This window comes from Cariama cristata, unplaced genomic scaffold (genome assembly GCF_000690535.1).
Source record: "Cariama cristata isolate BGI_N322 unplaced genomic scaffold, ASM69053v1 scaffold10553, whole genome shotgun sequence".
NCBI lineage: Eukaryota > Metazoa > Chordata > Aves > Cariamiformes > Cariamidae > Cariama > Cariama cristata.
Genome location: NW_009606669.1, coordinates 36,113 through 48,730, shown reverse-complemented (window position 1 = coordinate 48,730; position 12,618 = coordinate 36,113). Strand labels below are relative to the sequence as shown.

The 12,618-nt window shown below is 39.5% G+C and overlaps 1 protein-coding gene across 1 annotated transcript; it reads left to right on the top strand.

Annotated features, from left to right (window-relative positions):
• Positions 1-211: 211 nt before the first annotated feature.
• On the top strand, positions 212-6,768 carry YIPF5 (Yip1 domain family, member 5). Its single transcript, XM_009696456.1, has 5 exons — positions 212-312; positions 1,859-2,031; positions 3,293-3,438; positions 5,450-5,631; positions 6,291-6,768. Exons 1-5 carry the CDS (start codon positions 212-214, stop codon positions 6,451-6,453), a joined length of 765 nt encoding a protein of 254 aa, XP_009694758.1. The 3' UTR covers positions 6,454-6,768.
• The last annotated feature ends 5,850 nt before the right edge of the window (positions 6,769-12,618 follow it).

Sequence of the window (12,618 nt, the reverse complement as noted above, 5' to 3'; positions counted from 1 at the left end):
CGGCGCAGCTGCCGTTGGCCTGAGAGAGGGCGGCGGGGAGGGGCGCTCCCGAAACGGCCTCTGCGCTTTCGGGACTCTGGGCGGCCCGGAGGGAGGGCTCACCGGCCGGGTCCCGAGCGGACAGAGCTGCTCGGTCTCTCTGAAGCGCTGCCGTTCAGGATAGGTTTGGAGACCCCACCAAACCTTGCTGTTCTCTTGCAGATAATTTGCGATGTCTGGGTTTGACAGCTTCAACACAGACTTCTTCCAGACGAGTTACAGCATTGATGACCAGACACAGTCCTATGATTACAGTGGAAGACCGTACAGCAAGTAACTTGTGCATGCTTTTTGAACTTGTGTAATGTGTGTCTTGTGTAAAGCCATCCAGTCACACTCCTGTAGTGAACACTATTATAGCTACCAGCTGTGTTAAGATACTTCTGGGATAGTCTCTTTATTCAGGAAAGGGTTGGCATTTCAGCCAACTACTGTTGCTCTGTTTTATGAAGAGTGTAACTTGCTGTCTGTAAATGGAGAGAGAAAGCAGTTGTATGTTGACTACTCTGCCTTCTCCATTTTATAGCAAAGATTAGAAAATTGAAAGAAAGGTTATATGGGTAATCTTAATTATGCAAATAATCTTCACATCTTTGGGAAAAGAAATATTGTTGTCCTTTGTCCGTCTCCAGACACTCAGGGAGTAAAAGTTAGTTACAGTGTCATATAAATGAGCTGGCAATGTCAATGGTGATTCCTAGGCTTTAGTAGGGAAGTGTGGTGGACGTTCCTAGGTCAGGGGAGCTCTTAGGAGTCCTGTGTGAATATCCAGTCACAGGCTGAGGGTTTTGGTCAGTTACGTGACCTGTGTGATCCCTGCGATAGATCCTGTTTGCATCCTGAGAAGGATTACAGTGCTGTGATGAGGCTGAACTCTACAAGTACAAGGAAAGAAAGGAGAATAAGTTCTGGATTTTCCTTCTTTATATTTATATTTCCATAGTTAAATATTTTGGAGACGTTTACTTGTAATCTCTGTAGTCAAACTGGGAAATCATTGGTGGCAAGAATAACTGACGAGTTTATTTAGAACAGAGGACAGCTTTGATTCAGCTGTTGTTTTAAAGATAGCAATGTATATTTTTATACATATAAAATCTGTAATGGAAAGTATTCCAAAGACAGTATAAATTGATTTGTTAGCAATTAATTAAGAATACATGAAATAGAAACTGAAAAATTGCCCATTTTCTCCCATGCATCATGTCCTCTAGGTAGATGTCATAATATGTTTAATATCTGTATCATAATGCCTTCTTATATGTCATAATGCTACCTGATACATGCGGTGCCCAACCGAAGGGGAAAAACAACTTTTTTTTTTTTTAACCCAAAAGTGATAGTGTGAACAACTTTGTTCTCTAATAGTGAGTTTGCAAATAAACATTCTAAATAGCAAATTAGTGCTGGCATCAAATGAGATGTCAGTAGTAATTAATGGACAATATTTGAATAACTCTGAGATGTAAAATTTTCCTACTGTTTTACAGGTCTACAGCTTGTAGTAGTAATTCAGTCAATGGATAATGTGCATTTCTCCAGGCCTCTGACTTAAAACCAAAAAGCAATACTAGCATATATAGCAAGAATTATCTTGTTTAGCTTAACATTGTATTGTTTATAAGGGTTTGAGTTGACGGATGTGGCTATATGCCTAAAGGGCCTGGATCTGAGTAGCAGATCATCTAATGTGACTTTTTAAAAAAGAAGAAAGGATTGTTTGCTGTGACTTATTTACTGAAACTAAGCTTTACTTTTGCAGGGAGGTGTTTAAAATAAAATTCTGTGTCTGTCCGTAATGTGATATCATTCTTTTTAGGCAGTATGGAGGCTATGAATACTCTCAACAAAGTGGATTTGTCCCTCCAGACATGATGCAGCAGCAGCAGCCTTACACAGGGCAGATTTACCAGCCAACACAGACATACACTCCAACTTCAGCACAGTCTTTTTATGGAAGTAATTTTGAGGATGAGCCTCCTCTATTAGAAGGTATAACTTGTGCTTTATGGCCAAAATCCAAAACTGTTCCCAGTTTGGGGATAAGTTGCGTAGCAGGGTGTGTATTCGCTACTTCTGAAAGTGCACAGTGGAATTGAAATTGTCATTAAGTTTTTTAGTTAACTGTATTTTGATATATGAAATACATGTTTTTGTGTGAACTGCAGTTTTAAATTTGTGCTTTATTACTTCATATCAGCTATTCTATGGAAGATGTAAGCAATTAAATGGATACCCTGACTTCATACAGTGCCTATGACGAAACACTTAATATTTCTGTTGTTGTTAATAATACTTATAATTGCCCACTTTTTGTAAAATAAATCGATGCAGTCAGTTTCAGTTGATTCTTTGGTTAGAACTGAAATCTTTCATTGCTAAAGAGGAATGCTAAACACTGCAGAAATGCCTATGTAGAATACAGCCTGTGCAGAATGCCAGAACGGATATGTAGTTAGTGTCTGGATTGATGGGTTCAGTTTCCAGCTTATATCCATCATTGTTCAGTACCAAACAACTGAAGAAACCCTTACTGGTTAGAGAGGGAGGTATTCGTGATACCCATCACCTATTCATGGTACCTGCTGTGCCTTTTTTGTATTCTTCAAAAAATTATTTTGTTTACATAGATGCTTTGCAGAGCCTGAGGTGCGCAAATAGTAACTGCGTTCAGAACTAGGTTTTGACGCACAGCTGTGGTCAAACTGTATGGCTGGAGACTTGAAATCATATCTAGCTGGAGGGAGCTGTGAAACTCCTTGTGGTGAGACACTGAGTGTTAAAAGGGGTGGGTGTGGTGTTTTTTTAGTGGGCTCAATGGCTGGTTTACGAGTACGGAGAAACTACTTTTAATTAGAAATCCTTGAGCCACCAGTGACTGGAGAGTTGAGGAATATCCATGTTCTGTCCTTATACTCTTTCATCCATACCTGCTTTTTGGCCACTTACAGGGACAGGGTACTGGGCTAAATGAACTTTTGGGCTGACCCAGAACACTGTGCTTATGCTCTTACCTGGTCCTTTAGAAACTGCCTTGTCACTTCTGAGCATTTGAGACCTGGAATCTGTGGAGGCAGCACGCTCAGCAGCTTGAGGAAAGGTGGAATGACTCGATAACATCCTATTGGGACCAGAGAATCTGGAGGAGATTTAAAAGTGGAGAGGCAGGGAAAACTAAGAGTGAAGCAACTGAGGGTGAGAGGAAGGGAAAAGTTGAAATAAATATGCATAATTCTTTCCATGTAACTTGTAGAATTGGGGATCAATTTTGACCACATCTGGCAGAAGACACTAACAGTGCTACACCCGTTAAAAGTAGCAGATGGCAGCATCATGAATGAGACTGATTTGGCTGGACCAATGGTCTTCTGTCTAGCTTTCGGAGCCACATTATTACTGGTAAGATGCTGATTTCAAAATATTACTGTTTTTTGCATTAATATTCTTGGAAACACTGGGAAAAAAGCCAAGTTACCTGTAGGTTTATTGGAAGTGACATCTTGGCATGGGGGCCAAAAAAGCGCATCCTGACCAAGAATTTGTAGCTATATGGAAGAGGAACTGGGGCTTCACACGCTGCTAGTTGAAACTAGTGAGTGCACTCTCACTTCACTTCAGTGGAGTTTGAATCCAAATCTTTGTGCTTGGTTTTTGCATGTCAGTTATTTCAGTGTAATTCATATTTCTTTTCATACTTTGCTTTTGGGGGAATATGGCTCCCTTTTGTTACAGGAATGGGTGTGACCTGTGTTCTCAGATTTTTACCTGTTTGGAGGTTTTTTTATAGGTTAAGATGTTTTACTTTCAGAATCATACCTTGTCTTTTTGCAGTGTCTCTGCTACCTTCTGTCTTACCAGAAATCGGAACGATGGACACATTAAATATTTGAATATTTATTTCATTTCTTCATGTAGGAGTTTCTTTTTAACTCTTACTGTGTTTAAATTATTTCTCTCTTTTGTTTCATTGTATTTCATTACTCAATACTCTTTATTCATTGTTCTTTACTGATATTCAAGAGGCAAGGAAACTCAAAATTCTTGTGTAAAAAGTGATTTTGTAAGTACTGATGCATTTGACATGACTTTCAGTATCAAGAGTTAGTCTGGTAAAACACTTCTAAAGTAAACCTGCATTCAAATTGTTTATACTTCTTAATAGGTCTGCAGCTGTTGAAGCCTGATGGGTTTTTTTAGTTGAGCTTAATTGGAATAAGATTGTGCTTTAATGACTCGAAAGTGTCAATTATGAAATGAGAGTGGCTACAAACAGTCTTCCTTGTCATTGAATGCTTTGATATTTTTAATCAGTTTTTTTCTCTAAATGTCTTCAGGCACTGCATTTAATTTTTGCCCAAAATTTCACATTGCTACGACACTTAAAACACAGTGTTTTGGTACCAAGGGGACTTTAAACCTACTTTAATAAGTAACCTTTATTTATGGAAACTAGGCCAGTAAAATTAATGAACATGGTTATAATACATTTGAGTGTTTTTTCCTAAGAAATTATTACTTTCTCCTGTGTTCTTTTTTATTTTTTAAATACATTGAGAGTAGTGAAAGAAAACAAGCTTAACCTAGCAAAAAGATTAAAGTAGATATGGTTGTTTTCTCTAGCACTTGAGGAAGAAGAGAGCTGGGTTATAAGTAAACTTAGTTTGGAAGTTAGTAGCGGGAGACAGACCTCGAAGGTACGCACCATTGTCAGTTTGGTAACTGCACGGTCCTGTGTTCCTGCCGGGGTGCGCACCGTTGCAGCATGTGCGTTTTGTTAGGTGTTATAATGGAAGCATTGATCTCATTGTTAGAAAAGCAGATGATGACATAAGAGACATATGTTTTGAAATAATGCATGTGTGCTTTCTGCTTACTTGTTAGTAAGCAAAGTTCTGCCTTTGACTTTTAAAAATCTACATGAGTTAATTCTGCCGTTCATATATAGTGCTTTATAGCTTGGCTTCAAATGTTTCTGGGATTTTTTTATAATTTGCATTGTGCTATAACTTTGTAGAGTCTGTCACAAATTAAAGGACTTTAGCTCTGGAGTTGTTCCTGAATTACAATTTTTTTTGTCTTTATACAGTAGTTCTGTAAAGATTATTATCGCAAGTAGTCAATCAGCATGAGAAGTTAGTTGATTAAACCTTAAGGAATTCATAGGCTTTTGCAGCCTTGATCAAAGAATAACAATTTGATCAAAATCTGTTCATCAAGACAGGTAAAGTTAGAATGAATGTGCCCCTTGGGTGCCTAGAATATACAGGTGTCCTGGATCTCAGGTTGCGGGGAAGGTACTGCCTATTGAATTTGATTGTATACTCTGTAAACTTTCTTTCCTTATCCCTTTGTTCATGGGAGGCATTACTTGTTCTGATAACTAACATGCATTACTCTGCTTGACTTTCAGGCTGGTAAAATTCAGTTTGGTTACGTGTATGGAATAAGTGCAATTGGATGTTTAGGGATGTTTTGTCTCCTGAATTTAATGAGCATGACGGGTGTCTCCTTCGGCTGCGTTGCCAGTGTCCTTGGGTACTGTCTTCTTCCTATGATCCTCCTTTCTGCTTTCGCAATTGTATTTTCATTGCAGTAAGTACCTTAACTTTATAATTTGGTAGTAGATTCCTCTCCTATGAGATGGTGAAGGAAGTTATTAAAAGGAATTTTTGTATTCAGTGATGAAGCTGTGTATAATTTGAATATGGCAGGAATTTGTAATAAGTGTGAAAACATAAATATCCACAGTCTTTGAGTATTTACTGGATGAAAGATAGGTGAATACTGGTTTTATCTATAAGTCAATTAACAGCTTTTAAATACTTAGACTCAAATAACAGTATCAAGTTTGTTTTCAGTTGGCTTTGAATTTGACAAATCTCAATGCCTGTAAAGTCTGAAAGTAATTATAATTTAAGATGCAAATTTGAGTTTGACAAACAGAAGAAAATCACTGTGATTCCTTATAGCTACATGAAATCAGGGACTGAAAAGAAAGAACTTGCTACAGTTACTTTACTCACCACTTTTACATTTCATGTGCACAAAGTTAATTTTTTTTTTTTATGCTGTCATAATTGAATAATATCATTCTGAAGGCTCTACTGGAACCATTTTGTTTAGTATAAAATATAAAAGCTAAAATTCATCTTCGAATCTGTAAAAGATGTTAGAAGGAGTCCAGTTACCACTCCCATGAGCATACATACAGGAGTCTTACATGAATTCTCTTTTTGTTTCTATATTTACAGGGGAATGATGGGGATTATTCTCACGTCTGGAATCATTGGCTGGTGCAGCTTTTCTGCTTCCAAAATCTTTATTTCTGCCTTAGCAATGGAAGGACAACAACTTCTAGTAGCATACCCCTGTGCTTTATTGTATGGAGTCTTTGCTCTCATTTCTGTGTTTTGAATGGACTGTCCAAACTGTTGGACTCCAGTGGGCCAAAATGAAAACATCAACTTGAAACATTTAATTGGACCATAAACAGCTGCAAACAACTGTATAGTGTTGCTGTCGTGAAACTTAGACCTGTTTTCAGTCATCTGGAACAATGAAAACAAACGTCTCATGTTCACTTTTTTAGGACTTTGAATACTGTTTTCAATTGACCTGAGGTGTCTATAGCTTTAATAAGTGTTCATGCTTATCAAGTTAATCTAATTTCTCTCCCATTCCTAAAACTTTAGAAAAGTAACTTTTGGTTTTTTTATTTGAGGATTGTGGTTTTTGTTTGGTTTTGTTTGAGTTTTTTTGTTTTGGTTTGGTTTTTTAGGGGAGGGAGGGAGGGAGAAGGGTTGCAGTTATAAATTAATAGATTTTTATCCAAAAAAGTTAACAGAACTGCAGATGCTGTAGATTTGGAGTACTCTCTGAATAAATCTGCAGTAGTAAGGAGCCTATTTCCTGTCCTCTCTTACCAAAAGCAAAATGCACAAATGAACACAAGCTCTTAGAGTATTTTCTGTATTTTAACAAATATACTCTTAAGCTCTTTGGTCTCATTTATTTGTTCATTTGATGTGATAGTAGTTCAGGATTTAAGGTACTTAAATTATAAATTAGAAAACAGATGCTTAAAAGTTAAAGGGATCTGTAATTCTGTCACACTTGAATTATGAGTACATTTGGATGTCTAAGTAGCTATATATTAACTTGGATTTCTGAAGATGACTTCAACTACAGTTTCTTTTCCTAATGGTGCACATACTAGTAGATGAAGAGTAATCTCTTTTGCAGTACTTCCAAGAAAAACACCATTTTGAAAATGTTATGCTTGTCAGTATTGTAGTTCCTGTAAAATAATTTAAGGCATATTGATTAAATTTTCCTTAAATTTTGAAAAAGGTGTTTGATTTTTCTAATATTTCTTTTTTAATGGAGTTCAGTTACTAAAATAGAAACTTTCACATTGAAGCAAAATAGTATTTAAAACTGTATTCAGTTAGTGGATTTGATATTTGCTTCACTCGCAAATACTTAATCTTGCATGAGAAGTATAGTCTAGTTTGTGATGTCAGTCGCTTGAAAGAAGTCTCAAGAGTGCAAGAAGTGGGAAAGCAAAAATGGTTGTTCTTCACGTAAGCACTTGCTAATTCTTAAAATAAGCAAGAGAAGGATACAGGCATATTTTATCTTATACTGGGGAGGGGAACGTAGATACTAATTCCCTGCCCCCGCCTTGGAAATGAAAAAGCTCTAACAAAGTGCTAGATTATAACTACCACTTCTTCAGCAATTTAATCCAAGGGATTTAATTTCATTGGATTTACCACAGGGGTTAGTCTGATGTTCATCTGTCATGTCCACGGAGTGATCTGTTCGTAGACTTCAGGAGTTGAATCGCTGGGCAGAGCCATTACATTAACACCTGGTAAGACTCGACGTGCAAATGCATTTTTAAAGGAAAGCATTCATTTTAGTGATATGTGAATGAACCATTTCAAAGGCTCAGGACACCTTTTTGTTTGCTCTACCCTTAGTTCTGCACATTCTCCTAAAAACACCTTCCTGGTGCCGCTGGAAGTTACTGACAAAGTCCTTTGTTGGCCAGAGCCAGCTTTTGCTTGTGTCTCTGGGAGTTGAGAGAGGTGTCGTGAATCTAAAGCCTTTAAGAACCAAACACTGTTGCACAAAACTGTTCTGACCTGCATTGTGTACTGTAGCTGGCTGTCACAGTGAATTTTAAAACTCACACACGCGTAAGAAACTTCAGTTTCCTTCCAGAAGCAAATTCAAGAGCCCAGATAATTTTTTGCTTTGATGTGTTATTACAAATTATCATCCTAAATAAAAGTGGTGAGTTGATTTTATTTAGCAAAATGTTTTACCCCGTACTTAATAGTTCTGATTTCTTTGGATTAGTAGACCACATCTACCCTGGTGCACAAAGTTCTTGGCTCTTTTTAATGAAGAACATTACCTGCTGATGGAGCATGATGTCCTGTATTTGTGCAAATAAATTACAGTGATTACCTTTACTAATGAGGCCTGATTAAATACGAAATTGTTCTAGCAAGTATAGAAGCTCACATACTTCCTTGAGCACATCAGGTTCTAATGCTCAAATACTGTATTTTTGTGAAGCGGACTAACTGACTTTATCCTCGCATACACGAATGTGTTTCATTTCTTAAAGCTTGCGCTGATTCCGTGGATAGCTTCCAGGATGATTTCTTAGGTGTTACAAATAACCTTTCCTCTCACCAAAGCACGAGCGAACTAAGTCCACAGGAAAAACATTAAAATTGGCTTGTCTCAGTATAGCACTGGCAATACAGCTGCTGAGTTTGGAAAGACCATATGAAAAGGTATTTGTTGAGATATATATGCTCACAGAGTCCTTGCTCTGGCAGTAGAGGATATTACACATTCTACTCAAGCAGTGAGGTTTGACCAGTGAGTTTCAGGAGCATTTTATGTTCTTCAGCTCACACTATGAAGAATTTAGCAATGAATTTCTAACTGGTCTCTTGGGGGCAGGAGAAGTGGATGGGAGTAGAAAGTCAAACACTTTAATTCGTAGAGGACTTTATAAAAACACAATGTTATGTCTAGACTGGTAGTCTTAAATATCCCAAATTTCTGGTACATTTATTAATGTGATTCCATTGACGTCTTTATTACCTTTCCAAAATCAATTCCATTGATCTTCTGTAATAATGTTTTGTCCTAGATCTCGCTTCAATTTTAGTTACATTTCAGACGATTTAATCTTGCCATCACATAGAATGACAAGGTTGTATGCTGTAATTCTTTACTCCCACATCTACCTTTCATATTTAGTTTTCACTTTCTAAATCTGAATTGTCCCCCACAGACTGTTAACATCAGTATTCTCATCTAATTTTCAGATGAAGTGCTAACATTACTTACTTCTATGCTGCATTGTCTCTTGACATTTTCATGTTACTCAGCTTAAAGCACTCAAATATGAATGCTGGTGTTGCTTTTTTAAAACCACTTTTGTTACCACGCCCAATCTTGAAATTACTTCCTATTCTACAAAACTTAAAAGTTACCTTTCCCAGTTTGCCCATTCTTTTGTCCCAGTTCATCAATGTTTTGACAGTGACTTTATTTTTCAGGTCACTTGTTTTGCTATGAGGCAGCTGCTGCCTGCAGTTCAGTTTGTCTCTATAGGCAACATTTCTGTAAGTATCAACAAATAACATGGCACGTCCTTTACTAAAAAACATGGTTTTTCTGTGCTTTTATGCCTTTCATCTGTGCGCTCGTGTTGGCATCTGTTCTTGAGGGGCTGATCCTTGTTTAGTGATGGATGAATACTTTCAGAAGCCCCAGGGAGCAGGGACTGATTTGGTATTTTGTGTGAAGCCAGATGTTCCTCCATCCTCACGGCTGGAGAGGAGCATCCTGGGGAGCCCCAGCATCGCTCATGCTTTGCACTGCCTTCTCTCCAAAACAATTACCTTATTTCCCTGGAATTGAGCAGTCCGGGCTGGTTACTGTAGAGGCCATTTGTTTGGGTCTGTAACAAGACGCTGAAATAGCCTTAGGCTTACTTCCAGGTATCAGCACCAGGACATTTTCACCAGATAATCCATACACGAAGGAACTGGGGCTCTGGCTCCTCTAGGGACCGATGGTTGCGGTTGGGCGCACGCTTCGTGGTGCGAAGGCTGGGCTGGGTCACAGCCCGAGAGCAGTCGGTGGGAGACAGTCACCTGCTAATGCACTCAGGGTGCATTAAGTCGTATCAATACCATTGTTTAGGAACCACATTAGCTAAAAGAACAGTTAGTGCTCTGCGGTACAACAGATATGTTATACCACAGAAGCAGGGTTTGCAAAAAAGAGCGCATCTTTTCACTATGACTTACCTGGACAACCTTTCAGTCTCTTGTCTTCACCAAGATGCTTTGGATTGTCTGCTGTTAATGTTACATGCTGCATCCTAACCAACGATGAAGGAATGGAGGAACTGAGGCTTGCTGTTTCGTGCTTCTCCACTGGGTGGGCCTGCAACATGTCTGATTGTATTCCTAGGACTTGATGTGCGAGGATGAGTCTGATGTGCGAGGATACGTCTACGCCGTCTACGCCGTACCGCGATGCTTCTGCTGCACTGTAAGGCCAGGCTGGGGGCTGGCACAGCATCAGGCCGCCTTTCCCCTCCTTGCCCCCTCCTTGCTTGTCGCGCACCATGTCAATAGCAATTACATTCCCAGGTAGTCAAACCGCTAATGTTGTCAAGCTGGGTTTCTGCTCCCTGTAATGGGGAAGGGATTCATTTCAGTCATGGCCTGTCAAATTAGCGGAGATGCTGTGTGTGCTGGGTAGCCCTCCTGGCAACGGGAAACCTTTGTACATCTCATTCTTTGTATAAAGTTGTAATATTTCTGACCAGCTTGCTTTTTTTCGCATTACCAGGAAGTCTCTTTGTTTTCTGTACACAGTCCAAAAGCACATACAATTATTTTTCTCTGGGGAATTCACTGCCTTTCAAACCGTTGGGTGATACAGACAGGCAAGCTCTTCCCTGGTGTGGATTACGTTGTGTTGTAGCACGGTCTCGGTATCTTTATTCCATGTAAGCTGACACATCCTTTGCTATACTTTTTAAATTTAGTTAAATTGCATCCCTGTCAGAACTAAAACAATTTATTTACACAATCTATGGGATTAGAAGAGCTTTTAATATATTTTTTGTTGTTTAGGAGTTGCAAGCCTTAATACATCAAGATGTGAGGACCTCAGATTATTTATTGTGGTTACCCTTGAGCGTCCTCTGAGATGGGGAGGTTCTGCTGTCCTGTTTTGTAGATGAGGAATGGAGGAAGGAGATGTATGTAATTTGTGTAAGTCCTGCTGCATTTGATCGTCTTTATGCCAGCAAAGCATAACAGGGTATTTCTCCGGGGGGGGATTCTCTGTCCAGCTCTCTGGGACACAATTTGAAAGTGGGAGGAGGTTGTGTAATTGGAAAGTCTGTCGATTGTGTTTGCCAGCTTTGTGCTTTTCTAATCAAAGCCAGCAGGCTGTTAGCCAAACAGCAGTCCGTGCTTTGGGAAGGACTGAAAGCGTTGTGCTCTTAAGGGCATTTTTTTTTTTTCCTCCTATTATTTCTTTGCTTTATTGCAGGAAGTACTGACATTAGAAAAGCGAGGATTCTCTGGTCGTCATTGGGAATCGTGAAGTGGAAGATTGTCTAAAATTAGACACTAGTCCTGGAACAGGCCTCTCTCAAAAATTGTACTCTAATTACCTGTCTTTAGAAGAAGGGTGTCGTTCTGTTTCTTTACACACTAAACGCCACTGCATCGTTCTCGGAATTACAATGCGCTTACCATATATATATCTGTTCATTTTTTCCCCAACATTCTTGCTTTTCTGCTGATAGCATAGGAGAATCTAATATTTTTGGATACCTGCCTTACCTACTGGTCTACCAGACCTGTTTTCGGTCACGGAATTTGCATCCGCTTTCATGCCAGAGCTGAAGCCAAAGGTAAGAAGCTTTCTGTGCTGCCGTCAGGAGGACGACCTCAGTTCCCGCCCGCCTGTCCTGCAGGCACTGCAGTGACATGAAGTTATCATCAGGTTTTGAACTAGACCCTGCCAAAGGCATTCTTTGCCTACCTGTGTTTTCCCAAGTCTGGAGAATAATGATGTACTGCTCAAGAGGCATCAGGAAAACTCTGTTTCTCCAGTCTGCCCCTTCCCCAGCACAAAGCGGTGGGTAGCTCCTGAGGCACAGGGTGTGTTTTCCCCTTTATAAGTGCATGGTTTGCATCTCACGTTGCTAAATGCATTGCAGGAGGATATTTCACCTCTGGGACCTGCGCAAGGTTTCCTCCCGCACAGCTTGTCCCCAGCAAGTCTGTGGGAGAAGGTCACCGGAGAGGCACGGTTTGACGGTCCAGCTGAGTGCTGGTCCCAGAACTTTTTGGCAGAGTCTTCCCAGGCCCGTTGCAGCAAGTACCCACGAAGGCTTGTCTTCAGCAGTTTGCACGAATCTAAACTCGAGGCCGTTTGGGCCTCAGGATAAATCCAGACTTTCTTACTTGGGGCGTGATTTATCCCACTCTGGTGGGTGCCAGCTTCTCAGTTCTT